At 28.0% G+C, this 23,057-nt stretch overlaps 1 protein-coding gene across 1 annotated transcript; it reads right to left on the bottom strand.

Moving 5' to 3' along the window:
- Ada2a (Transcriptional adapter 2A) lies at nucleotides 1-22,756 on the bottom strand. The gene is made up of 10 exons (XM_067273847.1): nucleotides 22,538-22,756; nucleotides 22,266-22,357; nucleotides 19,097-19,194; nucleotides 17,818-17,874; nucleotides 17,582-17,743; nucleotides 15,700-15,921; nucleotides 3,556-3,713; nucleotides 2,934-3,021; nucleotides 1,379-1,452; nucleotides 1-250 (listed from the first exon to the last, which is right to left on the bottom strand). The coding sequence occupies exons 1-10, from the start codon at nucleotides 22,706-22,708 to the stop codon at nucleotides 65-67; spliced, it is 1,308 nt and encodes a 435-aa protein (XP_067129948.1). The 5' UTR covers nucleotides 22,709-22,756; the 3' UTR covers nucleotides 1-64.
- Between the last annotated feature and the right edge of the window lie 301 nt (nucleotides 22,757-23,057).

Raw genomic sequence — 23,057 nt, 5'->3', positions numbered from 1 at the left:
TTTATTAAAATAAATAAATAAAGACTTCTTGTCACAAAAAAAAAGCTGCGATAAAATTTAAAAATTAGTCTTTGTATATCAATCCTTCTTTCAACAGAAAATCATATATTTTGCGTGTTTTGTTAACATCAATCTTAATTAATACACGAGCTTGTGCAAGTCTTAATCTTCCTTGTTTTCTGTATTCATTGATCAACACATTTTTGAACTGCATATAAGAATTTGGTGCCAGTCGAAGAACTGAACATAACTATAAAAAAATATATTTAAAAATGAATTACTGAAAGCTAAGATGAATTACATAAGTAAAATAAACTAATTAAAAAATGTTATACACAAAAAATTACTTTTATTCAAAAAATAATTCAATATAATGTAGTAAATGTGTAATATATATGAACACATATTTCGTTTTTTAAACTTATACCATACTAACCAAGAAAGCACACCTCCACTATTGCATTAGACTGCATTAGATTAAATTGTTTTCAATAAGTTGCAGTATTATAGTTAAAATGTACTCATATATACAGTTAACAAATATTTGTATGAAGATCTAACAATACAAAATTATACTAAACTCAAATACATCATATGAATTTGAAGTAATTTAGAGTAAAGTAATGCTAATGCAGTTAAGAATGTTTTAGTACTTAGTACTATAAACATAGAGATATTTTAACAAAAATAAGATGGAAGGTTACATTAAATGATATGACTCAAAGAATATATATTGTGCACCATCAGTTTCACATCAAGAAATAAATCTGTTGTAGAAACACCTATCACTGGATTATGAAGATTTTCGTGGAGGGAAGAAGAAATAAATCATTGGGGGACTAGATTAATAAATGAGGTCAAGCTGAAAAAATTGTATAAGCCATAAATAGGCTTGGTATTAGTAAGACTGCCTACGTGAATACCTTCAAATTTATCATTTTAACTTTCTTATTTTTTCAAGCTTGGTGTGGATTATTATTCTTAATTTAATCTGTTAAAAAGTAAGTTTATATTATCAGATAATGCAAGGGACAACGTTGGATGCACAATAAAAAATTAAGACACTTATTGATATGTAAAATACAATTCAGTTATTTTTGAATATATAAACAGAAAACCATTGTTTTTAATTGAAATGCTCTTGAAATTATTCTGTCAGGATATTAACATTATTCCTTGTGGGAAACAATTTGGCATTCAAACAGCCTTCTCGAATGAATTAAGTTTGAGTACCACAATATCACTGTAGTTTATATTCTTCAATATATAATACATAAATATACTATTACTATCAATATATTATACAGTTAAATCTACTTACTTTTTAAAATTTAAAGTACTTAAATTATTTTGAATTATATAACACATTAATTTTTACCTCTCTTTCTTTGCTGCTGAGACTCTCAAAACCAGGCATACCAATAATGTTTAATGGAGGTGCAGAACGACGACCTGATAAAAGATTTTACAATAAAATATTCTGGTACTTTGATTTTGACTTATAATATCATCGGATGCATGCCAGAAGGTTGCATTCTTCTGGCTTTTCTGTAAAATTCTCAAATTTGACAGAAAACCCAGAACATTTGAGACTGTATGTAAAAATTCAATTGTTATATTGATCTGATTTTTTCAATGGTAACTTCTCTACATAGACTTTCATTGAAAATCTTGTTGTTTCTGTAACTTCACTCACTCGTCAGTTACAAGAAAAGTGATGTACAACTATACGGCATGAACCTGATGATATATTATAGTTATAATAAAAAAGTAATTAGAACTTTTCTTAATAGATGAATTATAATAACAAATTGGAAAAAAAATATAAAAAGTTTAATGATAAAGTAAATCTAGACCTAACAGGAAGCTGAAACAGAAAATTAGCTAGAAAAATTTCTCCTTTCTTATTGATTTTGCTCTATCACTTTTATGACTTCTCTAAGAAAATCTTGTCTTGCATATTGAAACTATTGTGTGTTATCTTTCTCCTTCACTTATTCTTTAGCATTATTAATCACATTTTTTTAAAGTCACTGTTTTTCCTGATTTAACTTTCTGACATTTAACTAGCCAGCTTTCTTGCTGGCTAGTTAGATGCCAGGCATCCAGACACTCCTCCTTTTATCAACCCTTCCTCTTTTAATTTAACCTGGAAATGGACAGAACCACCAAGCTACATGTATAAATTTTCTATAGTTTATATACTATATATACTGAATATAGATAAGGAAACATTTAAAAATTTCTGACATAGTAACATCCAATATATGTTCTATTCCAAAATAGTAATAATGCAGAGATAATCACAAATAAAGAGAAAAAAAATGAAATATGTGTTGTAAATAGGCTTTCTTCCCATAGAAGAATCTTGAAAAATGTGAGCACTCATTTTCATTACACGAAAAGTACTTTTTCAAAAATAAAGTTAAAAACTCACGGCAAGGTTTAACTAGCTTCTGGTAAAAGAAAATTCACTGAGTTTGGTGTTAAAATAGTTCCTTTAGCACTAACACAAGCACTTTTGAAGAGTTTATAACTGTTGTCTTCAGGTGAAAAGAATGATTTTAATAAAACGAACATGCAGAATGTTCCAAGGAGAACAGAATTTTTGAAATCAAAACAGGCATCCGGTAATTCTGGATGCCTGTTTTAACACCGAACTCAGTGAATTTTCTTTTACTAGAAGGTACTTTTTCAATCACATAAACAAGAAATTACCACATGAAATAATTTGTTTCCATTTTAGTAACATTTTCAAATAAAATTCTGAATACTTAAACATAATATAAAGTAAACATTAAAAAAAATGTTTTAGAACCAACATAAATTTTCTCTGAATACAGATACACTTTTAATAAGATAATTTAAACATTCATAAAGGCATAGAATAAATCTTAATGAACTTAATTTTAAAGCTTATAGCAATGACTTACCAGCAGTAGAAATAGGTACATCTGATAAACCTTGTGATCCTTCTCGAAATGCTTGCTTTTGTAGCCATTGTTGACGAGAAGTTTCATCCTATAAAATAATCTATTGTTAATATTAATAATAAACAATATTAAAATATATAATATAAATTTTAAAAGATACCTGTGCTAAGAATAAAGAATATAACAAATTAAAGAAATTTGAATACGTATAGAAGAAGAAAATATAATTATAGGAAAGACTGGAATGGTTTTTTTCCCTAGTAATTTATCTTCATATTATGGGGTCTATATATTAGAGTGATAAAACTGATTTTGATCTTAATAAAATTGATCTAGTTCCATCTATGATAAAACTGATAGCCTCTCTTGTGGCTTTGTTAAAGTTTAACATTTTTAGTTCAATGAATTTTTTTGTAGTATGAATATGTTTTGAGTTATTCCAGTGGATTGATTAAAATGGACCACCCTATATAGCAATGTAATATGAAATGATGTGTATCTGCAAGTTACAGTTTATGAATTAATAATATTTCTTATAAAGAAACTATTATAAAATGTATATATTCAATTACATTAATTTACTGTATAAATACCCAATAAATTAAAAAGTAAAATACTGAACCTTAATATGAACTAAGATGTCAGATAGAGCTGATCTCTTTACTTGTCTTCCACGACTCTCTTTTAACTTCAGATAGGTAGGAATGCTGTGCTGAAACAACATTCCTGCTTCTCGACATTCTTTTAAAAGAATAATTTTCTGCTCCATTTCACGTTGAGCTAAAATTATTATAAAATTCCATGTAAATAAAATGTAGAATATTTGAGATAATGTTAAATTATGCTAAAACACGTAGATATATAATATATATTTAACAGATAATATACCATATTTACTCGCATATAAGACGATCTTGCATATAGGCTGAGGTGTGATTTTAAAGATCAAAATAAAGACAATTAGATTTATTAATACAATTCTAATTTTATATCAAATGCATGTAAATGCACACATTGTCCTGCAAAAATTACTGGCATTTTAAACTTTAAGAAAAATTTTGTAAAATTTACAACATAATTTTTTCATGTAAAGCTAGACAATCCAGAACCTTTTTTGCCAATTCTTAACAGTCCAATCCACTCTCCGTTGATTACATTCATGAGTTTCTCCGAATTCTGATTTTCGAATAATCATCTGTTTTCACCTGAGAATAAATTTAAACTTATATCGGGTTCCTGTGTGATTTTGGAATTGAATTCAAAAGCTTTGCTTTTCCTATTGCTATTCATCTTTAGTCTTGACAATACACAAGAATGATTCAAATGACCCAGATAAAATACTTTTGTTTTTAAACACCATAGGGTGAGCATCTGGTAAAAAAATGCAAATACATGTTTCACAAAAACTATTGCAAAAACACAAAAAATCCTTTGCTCGTGCGTATAGGACAACCTAGGTTTTTGAAGCAGTGAAAAATGAATAAAAACCTCGTCTTATATGCGAGTAAATACAGTATGTAGTTAACAATAGTATATTTTAATGACTACTTCATTTTTGGATGCTTGCTAATTCTCAAACTAACAACCATGTTTGTAAATACTATACATAAATGTTCTTTATGTCACACATATAAGATGAACTAATATGTGTTATGTACAAATAATGCTGACCTCTGAGAAGCTCATCTATATGCACTACTTATAGACATCAAATAGAGTATCTTTCTTACTATACTGTATATTTTACAAACATAATTTACCTTATGGCACTTCATGTTTGTACATTACTTGTAGTTTTCATTACCTTGCTTTTCTTTATTACTGACTTCCAGCTTAGAATGGAAGATAAATATTCTTATTTGACTTCTTATTTGACTTTGCTAAGAAATTCCATTATCAATCACTGTGAAGAAGAAAGTGGCTAGCATAAAAAGATTTAAATAATGAAAAGCACTATCAACTTTAACCTATGATTACAATATGACTTAAGGTATAATCTCATCCAAAATATGCAAATTACTTAAAAAATGTGATGGAACCAATTTCTGCATGTACAGTACATTTAGGTACAAACATATACATTTAGGGCATGGCACACATGCCTTAAGCATATGGATGATATTTGGAACATGGCTTTTCTAGAGGTCTATAACTGATAATATTTCAGTAAACTTTTGAGAAGTTCCAAAATATAATTATTTTGGAACTTCTCAAACTTTTAAAAATGTGCAATTATTTATTGTGACATTGTCACAATGCTGGGCTGCAATTTTTAATCACTTTTTTAATTTATATAACTTAAAATATATTCTCTGCACCTCAAATTAGTAGTGACTTGCCCCTGTACATCATACTTTTCCTTTAACAATAGAGTCATGCCAGTTATCTATCTAACACCTTTCAAGGAAAAATTTTTGAATTGAAATAACATGACTTCCAATTTGCATTAGAAGTTCATATATAGTTAATTGGGGCCTACTGCCCCTTAGATTTCCATTTCTGGTCTCATCTTTCATCTAACTAACTCCATTCTCAAGATTAAGGAAAGATAGATGAACGGACAGTGACAGTGGGAATTTATAAGTCTACAATTTTTTCAAACTGCAGTCTAATTAAGTACCAGAATTGTAAAATAATTAGGTTCCAAAAGTAAAAGAGTGAGATGTTTCAGCTGATTTGGTGATTGTGACATCAATAGAATCTCCATTTCTGCAGTGACAGTGCACTTAAGAAATGCTTAATGTATATGTGTTATTTCAATAACTTTATAATAAAATAATTATATCTTCAAACTTCCAGCTGAAAGTTTACTGAAATATTAAGTTATAGGATCTCTAAGAATTCCACGTCCTCAATTATGACTAACTACATAATTAGAGAACATGCTATAACTGAGAGACAAATGGGGTTATAAGCAAGAATTTTAACTCCTAAGTTTGACATTAACTGTATAAATAACAGTAGTATATGTAACAACATAATAATATTATAATAAAATTCACATTAAAGATGAAAAATATGATATATCTTTGTTTCATTCAGTAATTAGAAATGTATTTCATTATTGACTGCAGATTTTTTGTATTATTGATGCTAGAATACTTACTGTATGCTAACATACTGTAGATCTTAAGATCTGGGTTAATCTTCCTAAGTTGCCTATCTTACTAAACTAAACAGCTGAAAAGATTTAACTTTTTGATAGAAAAATTACATTATGATTAGATAAATTTTAAGGTAAAAAATCATAACATTATAACTGCAGTATTAATACAGATATACCATACTTTTATCATAAGTCTACAATTCTCAATACAAGTGCATAAACTCTTTTAGAAACTTTTCTAATTTAGAAATTATAAAAAAATCATCTAGATAAATTTTCTTATAAGTTTTGTATTTTCACAAGGAATTAAAATATAATGATTTTCATGATATCAACATTCTTTTGATGTCACATCTTGTAATATTAAATTATTGTCTACAAGAATTATAATTATATTTTCCTTTTCCTATATCTACAATTAGTCAGATATTTACTAAAGATTATCATAAAGTAACATATTATATTATTTTATGATAATCTTTAGTAAATATATATATATATTTATATATAATCAACTTCAATATAATGTCATCTTTTTAAAGTGTCAATAAATACTACAAATGGATCTTATTGAAAAATATTAAATAGAAAACCTTTCAGTGTCTATAAATTAGTAAATGTATAATTTTGCACTTTTGGTGTGAACAATGTCAAATTACTAAATCAGGACTTTCAAATTCTCAGCCCAAAAAGTAGTACAGTGGAACCTCGGTATACATCTGCTTTAGAATACGTCCAATTCAAAATATGTCCTGTTTGGATACAAGAAATTTTGCTTGGTATATGACTTGTGTTCGGTATATGACTTAATTCAATTATACGCACCATCTATGAACAAGTAGCAATATCTGTGTACTAGACTAGACTAGACATTTGTGGTGCCATGGTTTATAACTTTGTTAAATTTCTTCTGATTTTAATTTGTAAGTAAAATTTTATTATTTTTATTAATCATGAATTGCAAAAAGGCAAATGAAAAGCAACAGAAAAATAAAAAAATGACTAGACTATCATACATTCTATATCGCTCATTGACAAAGCTTGGCAAGAAGTATCCCACAGAACAATGAACTCTGCTTGGAGAAATTTGTGGCCACAAGCAGTAACCGAAAGGGACGTCGAATCTAGGGCTTCTATAGTGGAGGATATTGTTTCTTTGGCCAGATCCATGGAACTGGATGTATGTGATGATAATGTGGAAGAATTAGTGGAAGAACACAATCAAGAACTGACTACTGAGGAGTTACAGGAACTGGAGAACGATGAGCATCAGACTAGAATGGATAGACTCTCTTCTGACTCAGAGGAGGAAGAGATAGAAGTTCCTTCTTCATTAATCAAAGAAATTCTTGTAAAATGGATGGAAGTGAAAATTTTTGCAGAAAAATACCACCCTAACAAAGTTCAAACAAATTGAAATAGCATTGCTTGGGAAGATCAAACAATGTCACACTTTAGAGACATCCTGAGGAGAAGACAGACACAAAGTTCGTTGAACAGATTTTTAATACAAGTTGCTGATCCTGATGAAAAGAAACAGAAGGTGGAAAAGTAAAAAACCCAGAATGGGACTCTTCTTCCATAGAATATAAAATTTTTTGTTTTTGTATTTTAGTATTAAGGAGAGTTTGATTTGATTTGATTTTGATTTAATGATTTAAATAATATAATACAATATACTGTAATAACTTTAAAAATCTATAATAAAATTTATTTTTTTATTAATGTGCTCAAACAGTGTTTAAATTATTTTACAACCCCATTAATATACCATATCAAGAGGGTTTTTTTACATGGATTAATCATTTTTACACTACTTCTTATGGAAAAGGTTGGTTTGGTATAAGTCCTATTTGGTATAAGTCCAAACATCAGGAACTGATTAAGGTTGTATACTGAGATTCCATTGTACATAAAATTATATAAACAGTAAAAATAGAACATATTGCACAAAATATTAAAACATTAATAAAAGTGCATATATGATAAAAATGTATAATATATATGCCAGTGGTATGTCATGACATTTGATGATGGGAAGCTGTGTTTCCATAAAAATTTTAAACAAATATTGGAAATGACAAAAATAAACAGTTTATTTATTTTAATTCTAAAATAGATAATTTACATGAAACAAAGATATAAGAACTTGTTTTTATTATTTTTTATAAACTAACTCTATATCCGGCAATTTTTTCCCACAGTGTCGTTAATTACTTTATCATAAAAATTGTTTGTTGTCGATTCCATAAAAGTATTTAAAAGCTCTTTTTCTATTGAAAGCAACACTAGTGACGACAATCTTTCCTCTGACTGAGTGTTCCTTGTCAATGTATCAATTCACTTCGTGGTTGAAAAACTGCGCTCAACAGATGCACTCATAGGTGGTACCATAAAAATTAATGCTATTAAATCATATAATTCTTTCAGTACATCTTTGTTCACATTGTCATTAATTATATATTTTGTGTCTAAGAGTGACTTGCCAATAAAATCTTGACATGAATATAAATCTTGCAATTCACTATGTAATTTAGATAAATCAAAAATTCTCAATAAAATGTACTTAATTTAAAGAATTAAAACTCGCTTCGGAAAATTGTTTTTCATAATATTTAAAATTATTAACATGTAAAAGTGATAAAAATTCAAGATTTTATATCTGAAAATCTGTCAATATAATTATAATTAAATATAGCTTTGTAAAGAAATGTACATAAAAATAACATAAAATCATCTTTAATTTTTCAATCTTAAAACAATCCACTTCATGAAATAGCTCCCTATGAATGGCTAATGTATGGAACCATTGGAAGCATTATATGATATTTTGGTGTGTATCATCCACCAGCTAAGCCACCAGAGGTTGGTGCTCTGTAAAGTGCATGTGCAAATGCCAGTAATCTGGCTGCTTTACACAGTTCAGATATTTTTGCTGTGGAAGCTGTCCCGTAGTTGACAATACAGCACTTCCATTGGGAATATGCACATACGAATTTATATTCGAATATACAATAGCCATCTTATCATTGTTTTTCACATGTATAGAAGTTTGTTATAAAATACATAATGTGGTTATAATAAAATATTAATTTTAAGTAATTCAAAATATGTTAAAATATGAAAATAATCGCATGATATGTATTTATATTTTAGAAAATACAAGGGAAGGGGTGTTTCCACAGCTTCCATGGACAGCACTGATATACGCAATAACTGGAGTATGTATTAGTAAAAATATATATAAATATTATTTTTTTTTTAAATATAAATATTGGAGGGCTTGTACTAGCCACTGGAGGTACAGGTGAACTTTTAGTGAAGCTTGATAATTCTGTTTTGAGTGAATTGAAAACCCATAAGAAGCCGAAATATGACAATTTTAAAGAAGTGGTTATTTGTGAATAGACTTTCCTTGATTTTAATTGTGTGTTTATTAATAATTGCTGGGATTGAGTCCAATCCAGGCCCTTTCCCTCGATCTCCACAACAAATACGTCAAGAAGATATGCAAAGAAGGGGACGAGGCAGACCTTGCAAGAATAAGCTTAAAGAAAAAGAAAGGCAATTGAGCGATACAACTAGTGAAGATTATTATCAATTAGAGGATGTTTTTAATAAAAATAGTCCTGGGACCTCGAGAGCTACGAAAATTTACGACTACTTCGAAACTTCAAGAGATTTAGGGCCACAAGTTCAGGAAGAGTCACAATTTACATTGAAAGCAATATACGAGCTAATTCAAGATAAGTTCTCTCTTCTTCATACGGAACTACAAGGAATTAGAGCAGAAGTCATTGCTTTGAAAGAAGAAAATAAATATTTGAATGGAGAATTGTCAAAATTATCCCAAAAAGTAGAAGAATTAGAGGAAATATCTAATAATAATTGCCAATTGAAAGGTATGTTAGAATTTGAAATAGACCAGCTAGCTAACGTGAGAAATAATAATAACATTATAGTTATAAACTTTCCGTTCAACTCGACTGATCATGTAAAAGAAATTAATCAGTTTATAAAAAAGGACTTGGGAATAATTAATAGTCACATAGAAGGAGTGGTTAGATTAACCAACAGTGAAATCAAACCCATAGTGAAAATATTATTGGGGTCCGTATATGATAGGAATCTGATTATTAAAGAATTCTGGAAAAAGAAAGGCGACTTCAATAATAAAGTGAAGGAAAAGATAATAGTTACTTCGGATTTATGCATGAGATCCAGAATGAGAAGAAAAAAATTATTGGCAATAATTAAAGAAGAAAAACACAATGGGAATAGAATTATTATAAAAGATGATTATTATATTAAAGACAACATAAAATATACATATGATATTAATCTAGATAAAGTAGTCCAATTGAATGATTTTTCGAGAAGGAATTGATCGTCATCATAGTTCTGATTATGGCTAGATAGAAGAAATAATAGTTAGTTTGAATGTTTAAATGCTAAAACTATGGTAATAGAAAAATTGAAACAGATTTGGCCTACACTTATTCCTTATGATAATCATTATTAAAGTTTTTTCTAAGTTAGGGATAGAAAAAATATCAACTATTCCATCAAAGTCATTATATCAAGTACATAACTGATATATTTCTCCTGAATTCTGCCTATCTTAAAATTGTTCTAATCTGTCAAAATCTTGTGTGGTATAATATAATTTCAGAACCTTATATAGCAACTGATATATGTTTCAGAATTTTTTACCATTAAATTTCTCCACCTGGCTAAGATTTAATAATAAAAAGATAATTCAATAATAATAATAATTTGCATGACGCATGACAATTTTCAACTATAATGAATACATAATCATGTACAAAAGATATGTAGACGACGTTCTAATTATTTGGAAGAATGGTGCAATGATTCAACGATTCTTAGACCAAATGAACTCTAACCAGCATGGCTTAAAACTTAACCTTGAGCAAATTAGTAGCAAGCAACTACACTTCTTGGATGTTGGCATTGAATTTAAGAATGGAACTTTGTACACGAAGGTGTACATCAAACCCACACATGATCCGATGTATATTCCGGCAAATTCTAATGACCCAACCGTTTATAAATTATCCGCATTTAAGGCCCTAATCAGAAGAGCATTTTTGTATTGCTCGAATATAATGGACACGATGGATGAGCTGGGTAGAATAAAAATGGTGGCAAAGGAGTTAGGGTTTGGAACAAGGTCTATAGAGCGTTTAATAACAGCATACGTAAAGCCTAAGAGCAACTCTAAGAAGAAACCTGAAGCTGGGGGTAACTTCACAAAGTTTACGTATAATAAATGTCTCTTCCCTATTATGAAGCAAATATCGAGACACAAAAACGCCAGTATATTATGCAAAAGGGCCCCCACAGTATATAGGTTGATTAGAAATGACAAAGAAAGAATTGGTGATAGAGAGCAGGCAGGAGTTTATGCGATTCCCTACAAAAATGAGCAATTGGGAATTGATAAGGACTACGTAGGGGTCACCAATAGAAACCTTAGAGTGAGGATTAAAGAGCACCAGTATGATGTCGCAAAAAACAAGTGTTCAACAGCGTTATCCAGGATTGCGCAAGCCGATGGTTTCTGTTGTGCAATGGGAGGATGCCAAAATTCTTGCAAAAGTACACTCGCCAACGTTGTCATCCATAATGGAGAAATGCGAAATTTACAGAGCGGGTTTGTCTGGCAGATGTTTAAATTATAAAGATGCGACGGGGTTACCATCATCCTGGAAGTACATGGTAAAAAGTAACACACATAATAATAATAATTACCTTGCAGTTGGTGCTATCCTAGATGTAGGGGTTTTTATCCCCCAAAAATTATAAGTGTCGTTTTATAGCGAAGCACTAGTGTTACGAAATAGATATAACCTCCATGCGACGAACAAGATCAACAATGAAATACTAACTAAGCATTTTGTATGTGAAAAAAATTACAATTTGATGATAATTTGTATAATTTAAAAATTTTTTGTAGTTATGTAATATGATATAATATATCAAATACATATGTTGGCAGTATTGCAAATATATATCAATGTTGAACAAATTAGATATTATTATAAGACGTCAATATTTTATAATTATTAAATAACAAAATCAACTATGTTGGTATCAACTGATTCTCCCCTTGTAACAGGTATACCCTATTACAATAAACTTTACAAAAAAAAAAAAACAATATAAATATTAAAACAACAATTAAAAAAAAATATAATAAAATGGTACAGAAAAACATATTATAATGTCATGTGAATAAATTTGTATTTAGAAAAAAAGTAGAAAAAAGGATTGTCCTTAAAGCCTTACATGTGGATTATGCTTTATAATACAGTCAACATGAAATACTTAACAGGTTTGGCAACCTATGTAAATATGAGTGATTTCTAGTAAAGCAAGTTGGAATAAAAAGATATATATATATATCTTTTTATTCTAACTTGCTTTACTATTTACAATATGCCAAATAACTATATATAGTTATTTGGCATTCAATTATATATATATAATAGTTTTTTGTTATATATATTAGTTTTTATATATATAGTTTTTTGTTAATAGTATATATATATTATAATAGTTTATATATATATATATAATTGAATGCCAAAAAACTATTATAATACTTGTAGAATAAAATTCAATTGAAATACATTATTCTATCTTTAATGTAAAGAAGATCCAATTTAGCTTCTGGAAGGCTTTGGTTGCAAGAGTCTGAAATATGGTAATGGCATAATTTGTTCAGTAAGAAATATACCTTTGCAAGAGCTTTGGAAACATTATATATCAAAGAAGAGGTAGCTAAAACTAAACAGTAATCTAAGATTACTGTTTGAAGTTGGAAGTTTGTAAAAAATATTGTACAGATTACTGAATGTAAATAAATAGTTTGGCAATGCCACCACAAACAAAGGTAAGTAAGTAATTGAAGAATATGTATGTAGGAAAAACAGATGGTGACTGTTTTATTTAATTTAAATTTATACATAGATAAGTTTTTACAAGTTGTTAGTCAGTTTAAAAGTTCAGTTTGTAGTACATTTGAGTTGCAATAAATCATTTTTTTATCATCTGCATATACAAAATCTCTTGATTGTAATTTGAAAAGATTGTTTTTATATACTTAAAAAAAAAAATTGTTCAACTACTGATTCCCATGGAAATAACATAGTGGAGAGAAATCAGTAAAATAATTAACTATCTTGATTCTATATGGTCTGAGAGGAAATAATTGTTAATCTAGAATGAAAAATTTGATCAATTTGAAATTCTGTACTAAATATCTCTAACAAATGATCAAAATAACTACAGTAGAACCCGAATTAACAAGATAAACTTATAAGTGAATGCATTACTTTTATGTTGTAAATTGCAAAAGAAAGTTTAAAACAATAACATGCTTACAAAATGATTTGTTTCTGTTACCTGTTATCATTTAACTTTAATTGAGACATTATCATTCATATGAAAATGAAACTAAATAATTGAAATTATTGTATGTATTAGTTGTACAATAAATGATGTAAAAAAAAATGTTGTTCTTGTATATTATTAAATTTATGATACTATGAGAGAATGGCATGTTGGGTCATGTTGTCATGATGTTGGGGTCACTGACTTTGATCAAACTCGATGAGGATATGATGCATCCCCAAAGATTGGCATGTGCCAAACAGTAAGACACACTACTAAAAACTAAAAGAAAAAATTAAAATTGAAAATTGTACAATCACTTAAACCTTTAGAGTTTATACCATTTATAGAGTGGCCAGTGGCTTCATGGTAGGATGTGCCAGTTTCATAATCATGAGGTTAGTATTTTGAATATTGTTTGTATCAACAATTTTTTTTTTTATAAAACCATAATTTTCACTTTATTTTTGGTACTTTTAAATTTATTACATCTATTTAAAAATTATTTTCAAATATTAATGTACATATGGGATTCATACATAATATTTATTTACAATTTATTTGGGAAGACAATAAGATATAAATAAAATTATTGTTATTCAAGACCAATTTTGTTAATAAAAAAGACATTTTTATTAATGTTATTCAATCTGTTTACTCTTTGGAAGCACAGTTTTATGAATGATAATTGTTGTAGAAGTAATAAACATGTGAAACAATAAACATTTTTGCAGTGTGCACATTGAATAAGTGCAGTATTTTTACAATAAAAAGATAATTTACATACTCTATGTCACTGGAAAGATATAAACAAATCTTAAAAGTGCTACCAAATAATATGATTGATTGAGTGGCTAGTAGTTATGAAATGTCTAAAAGTGCACACAAAGTTAAAAAAGCAGTAATCTTGAAATGATGAAAGATTAATTATATTGGAATACACAAAGTTAGACAATTTTCTGCATTTCAGATGATATGACAATAAATCAGTAGGAATTAGGTTTCTAATTTGAGTTGATAATAATATAAAAGTATATTATTGTGGCAAGATGTAACTATATCTCAACATAAGAGGAAGAATGTGTGAGAAAATAATGGTGAAATAAATGAAATGTTCTTATATACAGTGGTACCTCGTATAACGTACGCTGCAAACAACAGACTTTCTGTTTGGCTGTTATGTGACTCAAGCAACGGACTGGCTGCAAACAACGGACTTTCCGGCATAATTGGTGACTGCTCCATGGGTGCGTTCTTTAATAGCGGTCGCTCTGTGTCTCCGCTACTACGGGAGTGCACTGCTGTTTGTAGGCATTTAGGAATGATGGTGAAAGAAAGAAAGATGGCAGCACCCGCACTTTCAATACTATCGTGATGGAGGAATCGATAATTCTAAAATATGAGCTTTTAAAGGCAAAAGAAGGGTCCCAATTGTAAAATTTAACCATAAAATGGATTATTTGTTGAAAGAGCATTCAAAATAGCCATGAAAAAAATTAGAATGCTGGCTACCATTTGAAAAAAATTCATAAAGACACTTACATCACCGCGTGCGCTAACTTGCGCTTTCACAATTTCTAAATTTTCATTCATAAAATCAACATAATGGACCCGGAAACAAAACTATCTGAGCCACGGAAGACGCCATGTTGCTTTCCACCGTAAACTACTGCTACAAGCAGCCGTTTTTGCCATTCAACAGCACGCACTCCCACCGGAATTTAGGAACGCGTTCCACAGGAATTTTTAAACATATGTCGCTTGCGCAGAGTTACGCGGAGGAATAAAAGAATGCACCCCATGTTCATTTTTTTTATGATACAGTACGGTTATTTTATGCTGCGGAACGAATTAGATGTTTTAACATGTATTTCTATGGGAAAATGCGTTTCGTATAACGGACGTTTCACTTAACGAACATGCAGCTGGAACGAATTAAGTACGTTATATGAGGTACCACTGTATTAATAAAATATATTGGTAATGCATTCAAGACCTTGTTTACCTGTACATAAGCTATTAATTGTATTATGTATTTCAGTAAAGAAGAAATTAAATTAATAATAGGAAGAAATAAGGTTTAACGGAATAAATTGATTATATATATTGTAAACATCTTTATCTCTAATTTTTTGAGATTTTATTGGCATTTCAAATAAAATATTCAAATAAAAGTAAAAAATTAAAGCAAAAACAATTAAATAAAAATTTCAAAATTTATATTTAAAAATACATACATACCATGAAGACCTTCTAAAAATTTATTAAATTCTTCTGCAGGTAAGAGACGTGTTAAATGGATTAATCTGTCTAACACATTTCTTTCAAAAGTTGATTCATATCTATGAAAATAATCTAAAATTTTCCGTTGACTAATTAATCCATATTTTCTTATAATATGTTTCCTTCTTGCTCTTTCCCACATTCTTGAACGATATATATTCAAAACAGCTAAATTCAACTCTATATAAAATATTTTTAATCATCAATTAACTAATTCTCTAATGTTAATCAATATGTAATTAAATATCCTCAAAAATAATGCTTTAATACAGTAGTAATGTCAGAATAGAGTATACGGGAATAATCTGAATCCATACTATTTGGGAAATGTATTTAAACGAAATGTTTGAAAAGGAATTTTTTCACTTAAAAAATAATTTTGATTCACATCCCCTTTTTTTCCTGTATAAAGTTCTTGGAAGCATCAAATTGCTTTTTCTATTGTCTTTACACATTAATGCTGATTCTTCAAGCATCATCCTTTACAAATTCTGCATTAATTTTTCAATAATAGTGTAAATAGTTTTAGCTTTTAGACATAAACAATATAAATACAATACGCACTGTAAATTTTTAGAGAACGAAAAAATCAATACATGAAATTTTCTATTAATTGAGTATTTAACACATCAATATTTTTCTCACACTTACAGCCAAAATGGCACCCCTAAACTTTGGCGCCCTGTACAAATGTCTGGGTTGCCTACGCCTAGAGCAGGCACTGACTGTATACACATAAAGATCATTTAAGTGTTTTTAAGTCAGATGAGACACCATCAGTACGCTGACATAGTGTTTGAACACATGTCATTATTACAGAGATGTTTATGTAAATAAAACAGTTACAGAAGGACTATAAATTTTGGCAGCAAACAACAGTTATAAAATTAATCCATAAGATTGCAGTAAGAACTACACATGGTATAATTTCAACACTATGTTTACAGGAAACTATTTCCATATTGTGAACTATTGGTCCACACTATGGTAATACAGTAGAGAGTCGTTAATCCGAATCAATTGGGGACTGGGGTTGTTCGGATTAGTGATTTGTTCGGATAACCAATTATGTACAAAAAATATATTAACCTGTTTGATGTTCAAATTTTTCTCCGTTGCGTGTCGCTTCGTGTTGAATTTTTGTCGATTTTAAGCCTAACGAAAATTTTTATAATAATAATCGAGGCTATTGTATCATTAAAAATTATTTCTTTATTTTGTACAAATGAAATAAATATATTGAAGAATATAAAAACATGAAAATTATACTTTAGAAGTAAATCTAGTATCAAAAACGTTCGATTCAGCACAACACAGTCTGACTGAAAATCGTTCGGATAACCGGCAATTTGGATTACCGGGGTTTGGATTAATGACTCTCTACTGTAGTTTCTTATCTTGAACTAATGAGTTCTGAATTCTTAAATGTTTTATGTATTTATAAGTAGATCAATGGCTAAAACAGTAAAGACAGTAGTCTGCTGTGATGGATACCTGGCTTTGAGTACAAGATGGGTTAGAAAATTTTACGGGTAGATTGACTTGAATATATCAGAATCATTCGTTATTCAGTTGTCCAATTACTAACTCATGATGAATATGAAGACACTCACAGTGAGTCTCCACAGGGTAAAAAGAATTTTAAAATGTATACATATGTATTTCTATTTTTTTTTAACATTGTTACTGTATTAATTAAAGCATTATTTTTAAGTTTTTTAGTTTATAAAGTGATTCATATCCATTGTTTATAAATATCATAATAAATTCTTAAAGAAAATATAATATCTGATGTTAACAAATGAATTTTTTTTTAAGATAAATATTTTAAAATAATAACCTATTAATACAGGATCTTTTTCTTCATTAAATTCAATAGGTTTAATGTCAAGTTCAGCAAAATTATCATATTCGGTATTAAAATCTCCTCTAGCAGCCATATAACCTGCCATATTTAAACAAGTAGAAGAATCCACTGCAGGTCGAGGTGGTTCATTGCATGCTAAAAAGTAATTACAAGATTTAAAATATTTAAAATAAAAATTGTTATTGCAAATAACCTAAAATGCAGCTTACTTTTATAAATAATAGGAGTAGCATGAACAGTATTATCACAATTATTTTCTGGAAATACTGCAACAGAGAATAAGACTGTCATGATTTTATTAAAAAAAAAAAGCATATTAAATTAATGTTAACCAAAGTTAATAAGAAACATCAAATTGAATTTGAAAAACTCAGTTTAAAAAGTTAATGATAAATATTTTTCAAAGCTTCTTTGTTACCTTTTTAAATCTTTTATTTGAAATTTTTCAAATCAAAGATGTGAAAAGGAAAATCTGGCCCCTTCAAAGTAAGTTAGTTGTTTATTATCTTTTACAAAGATAAGAAATAGAAGAAATAGACAATATCAATTTCAGCTTTTAAGCTAAATTAACATTTTTATTTATTAAAGATAATTTTAAATTTTAAAAACAGAACCATTTTGTATTTGAAAACATTTTAAAATGGCTTTGAGTGCAATTTTCACCAAATAGTAGTGAGTATTGATTGTGGATGGCAACTACAATAACTGTTTAAATTATAAATAAATGAGATATTAGCAAATACTGATAGCTTTTTGTTTATGTGAATGTGGCTAAATATGTATAAAATTTCAAAAAATATTATCATTCTGTTTCCTAGAACACTTATAAAATTGATAAGCAGAGTCAGTGTTTATAAAAACTACTGAATAGGGAATATCTTTGGAATCAATCATAGATCATAATAATTATCTGTAAAAATATAATTTTATAATAATAACCTATAATAATTTTATCTAAAACTGATTCTTATTTATATATAAAAGTATACAAGTATTCTTATACAAAAAAATTAAGATAAAACAGATTGAACTGGCAAATTAAAACAAAAAGTTCAAAAATTTTATCTTAATGTGCATTTATTTGATAATTTATAAATTAAAGAAAACGTGATATATGTTTAAAAATATATCATTATTTAAAATAAGTAAAAAATAAAATAAAAAACTAAAAAGAGTAAATAACAAAAGGATTCAATTTATGATTTTGCTCATGAATACAATTTGAACACATTACAGAAAGTGTAATTAATACATTTAAGATTGTACCGAATTTCAAAAATGTTCAAATAGATGACTAAATTCTTAAAAACCTGTATGCTACTTTTAAGTAAATTAAACGTAAATATACTGATAGAAAAGTCACTGAAAAGTTATTGTATGTTAATCATAATAAAATATAAAATGTTTCCAATACTATAAAGTTTTGGCAAATATTTGGCAAGTTTTAATAAATATATTTTTAGATTTAGATACAATATATTCTTTAACCTGGTAAAGGAGGCTTTGGTTTGTACACATAATGTTGAAAGTAATGAATCCGACATTCTTCTTTAGATTTAGTTTTCACTTGACGTGCAACTTCAGCCCTGAAATTAAATAATAATAATATAAAACAAAATATACTAAATAAAATTTTAAACAAATTATTCCAATTCTATATTCATTTTAAATATCATCATAATAGATATCTTCACTGCTATAACAATTTTTATTTAAAAAAATTAAATTTTAAAAGTTCACAAAAATATTTTAGACACAAATAACTTTTTAAAGTTATTTGTGTCTAAAATATTTGTGTTAAAGTTATTTGTATAACTTTTTAAAGTTATTTGTGTCTAAAATATTTTTGCCAGCCACAGATTAGAGAAACACAGATCGTGAACTCCCTATACTTCCTATGTTAAAGAAAGTCAATGGCCCTACCAATCAACAACAGGACTACTGGTACAGAAGTTTATGGTTGCCTCACATCATTAGACACATGAGATTGCCTCACATCATTAGACACCATGACACAAATCATTGATGACATTGCTATTTAAATTAGATTTCATTGCAGGTGCAGGAAATATACTACTTCTGTTTTTCAGTATGCACTGCAGTTGAATTTAAATCAATTTAATTAATAAAAACTTTGTTAATTGACATTCACATAATATAAATGGCATCCAAGAATTCATGTTTAAAGGTACTTTAAATCAAATTAAATAACAAAAATTTATTAATATAATATTATATATTATAATATTAATATCTAATACTTATTAATATATTATAATATCATATATAATAATACATTGCATTTGTAGGCATTATAAAGCTATAAAGATTAAAAAAAAAAGGCTTTATTTTGGGGGTCAGGAATGGATTAATCCATTTTATATTGTTTCTTATGAGAAAATTTGTTTCAGTTTTAGAACAACTTTTAGAAACAAATTATGTTTGAAAACCAAGGTTTGACTATACTATATAAAATTACAGTGAAACCTCCTGACCAACATTTTAAGGCAGCATTTCTCAACCCTGCCTGTAATAATAGAACAGGTGGTCCACAGGCAGACTTAATAAAAAATTGTTCAATAAAGTTCCATTTCATTAATTAAATTGGTAATTAATTATGTTTCCACATGTATTCAAAACATGCTTCTAGATTTATTACATTATAAATGGCACAGTATGTCTTTATGACACTTAACATCAAAAATATACACCACAAAATAAATAGAGAAAACCATACATTATCTAAATATACATATTGGCAAATATATTCAACTAAAATCAACACTTCAGACCAACATAGAAAAAGTTTTCAAGCAGCAATAATTGTGTGAAATTATTGATTTCGGCAATTTTTTTATTTGTTAACAAACAATTCCAGTGTAATAAAAATTCTGATGTTTATTTCTAATGATAAGAGTTTGCATTATGCAAAATATCACACTGGAATAATAATCTTGTTTAAATCCTAGTCTGGAAAAAGCTTTTGATCACAGTAGAAAAAAATGAAATGATAATTCTTTAATATTTTGTTGGGCCTCCTTTGGCCTTAATAACAGCTTTAATGCAGATTGGCATTGATTTAACATGTTCTGAGCAATAGTCACAATAGTCATTATTAATTCCCTTCCAACTTTGCAATAAAGCAGTTTCACTTCTTTTGTTTTTCATCCACTAACATGTTCAGTTTAACCCACAGATTTTCAATAACATTTAAATCAAGGCTTTTTGATGGATGAGATAGGATAGGATGTTAAAGGAAAGGCCTGACTCAATGGTATAGCCTTGGGAAGGAAAGGGGGATAGGTATGGGTAGTAGAAAGTGGAGTGAGGTGGGGATGAGGAGGAAAAGAGGGAGGAAAGGAGGGTTGTAGGGCGTCTGCCGGGAACTAAGGTGGATGCAATTGAAACAGAAGGGACCGCAAGTAGAAAATAAACAAATAAGAGGGTAAGACGCGACGGTAACCGATTAGGGGGGGAGCGAGCTACAGGAACAACCATAGCAGCAGGGGACCGGAGAGAGGTGGTAAGGATGAGATAAAGATTTAATGTTTTCCTTTTTCTTTCTTTAACTTCTTTTACATTTTTCATACAATGACAACTTGCTTTATCATCCTGGAAAACAACTTCATCTCCAAATTGACTTCCACCACAGGAATCAGAAAAGTATCAAAAATTTCTTTGTAGACTGCCATTTATAGTTTGTTTTAGAATACACAATCTGCCTTTGCCTTTTGCTGACAAGCAGCTCCTCATCATAAGACCAACCTGAAATTTCTTTTTATGCAACGGACATTCTTGTCAAAACTTTTCATCTGCACTTAAACTAATGCAAATATCATTACAGAGAGTAATTCAACACATTTTTTTCTACTATGTTTGAAAACTTTTTCCAAGATGGAAATGTTCGAAAATGTTTCTCCAGATTAGGATTTGGACAAGATTTTCTTTTTTTTTATACTCTAAATTATTTTTACAGTGTGATATTTTGCATAGTAAAGTTCTTATCATTAGAAATAAACTCCAAAATTTTTATTACTGTGGAAGTATTTGTTAACAAAATTAAATTCTTAAAATCAATAATTTTTGCATAGCTGTTGCTGCTTGAAACTTTTTCCACTAGTTATATTAATTTATTTTGGTTCACTATAGTTACATATCATGGTCTTAAAATATAATACAGAAATTATAAGCTTGCCCTGCAAGAAGGACTGGAAAGACAAATAAATAACATTAGACAGCAATTATGCAGACTGACATAAAACACTAAAAACAACAAAACACCAAATATAAATTGAAGAGGTTAGAAAATATTTCAGACAAATTAAAAAACAAACAATAAGTCTATGTATTCCAATAAAACAATTTTTTTAATAATTTATTGAGTTTTAATTGATATTTTAGATTTCTGAAGAAGTATCAATAGTGTATTTGAAAAAATAATATGGACAAAATGTCATTTAAATGATAAATGAGGAAGATAATTGCTCAAAACACATTCAATTAAATAACATATATATTAATAGATTACAAACATAATTTTAATATCTTTTAAATACACATAATTTTCAGAACACAAGTAAATTTAGATTATTAAATTTTTGAAAATTTATATTACTTTCATAAAACAATTAATTAGTGCTTATTTATAAAAACTCACCAATTTCCAAGACCACATTCAAATAAAGCATCCAAGAGACAAACTTCTTCAGCAGCTGTCCATCCAGATACTAAAAGAGGGAAATTATTTCTCTACAAATAAAAAAAATAAAATATGCTCACCATAATGTAATAGGTAGATATATTTTAGATATATAATAATAAACTTTAATTAATATTTATAAAAATGAATTTCTCAATTTAAACTGTATTTAGTATTAACTTGTTAAATTACAATTTATAAAATTTATTTATATATTTAACATTTCTGACCTTGATTTCATATGAATGGTTGTTTTGATGATTACCAAATTCTTTTCCTTTAGAAAAGCAAGTCAAACATAAAAAGCAATTTTTACAATCAGCACATTGAATATATGGCTCAGATAAAAATACTCCACATATTGGACATAATCTATTCTCTTCACAGTCACTCATCTGCATTAAAAATAAATTATTATTATTGATTTAATTATATTTTCATTAGTTAATTCTAAATTATTGTATTTAATTCTTCTGTATTCTATATATAGACAGGCTTCAACTTTCACACAACTTGATCTTTTGTACATATTACTTTTATACCTCTAAATCACTTTTCATATGCCTAATTAGAACCCTTGTACATTTTTTCAGCTGACAAAAACTATAAGACATAATAAAGTGGTGTTTTTTGTCAATTTAGATTTTCATAACAGCAAAGTTATTTGTAAAAGTTATTTTTTATCATCTATTTCCCATTTAATTTATGGTTTTAATGTTTTAAATAATGTTTTATGCCTCATAACATATT

The sequence above is a fragment of the Centruroides vittatus genome, unplaced genomic scaffold, assembly GCF_030686945.1.
Source record: "Centruroides vittatus isolate TY-2023 unplaced genomic scaffold, ASM3068694v2 contig_5, whole genome shotgun sequence".
In the NCBI taxonomy this organism is placed as follows: domain Eukaryota; kingdom Metazoa; phylum Arthropoda; class Arachnida; order Scorpiones; family Buthidae; genus Centruroides; species Centruroides vittatus.
The sequence above is the reverse complement of the archived record's forward strand: the minus strand, read 5'-3'. Positions and strand labels throughout refer to the sequence as shown.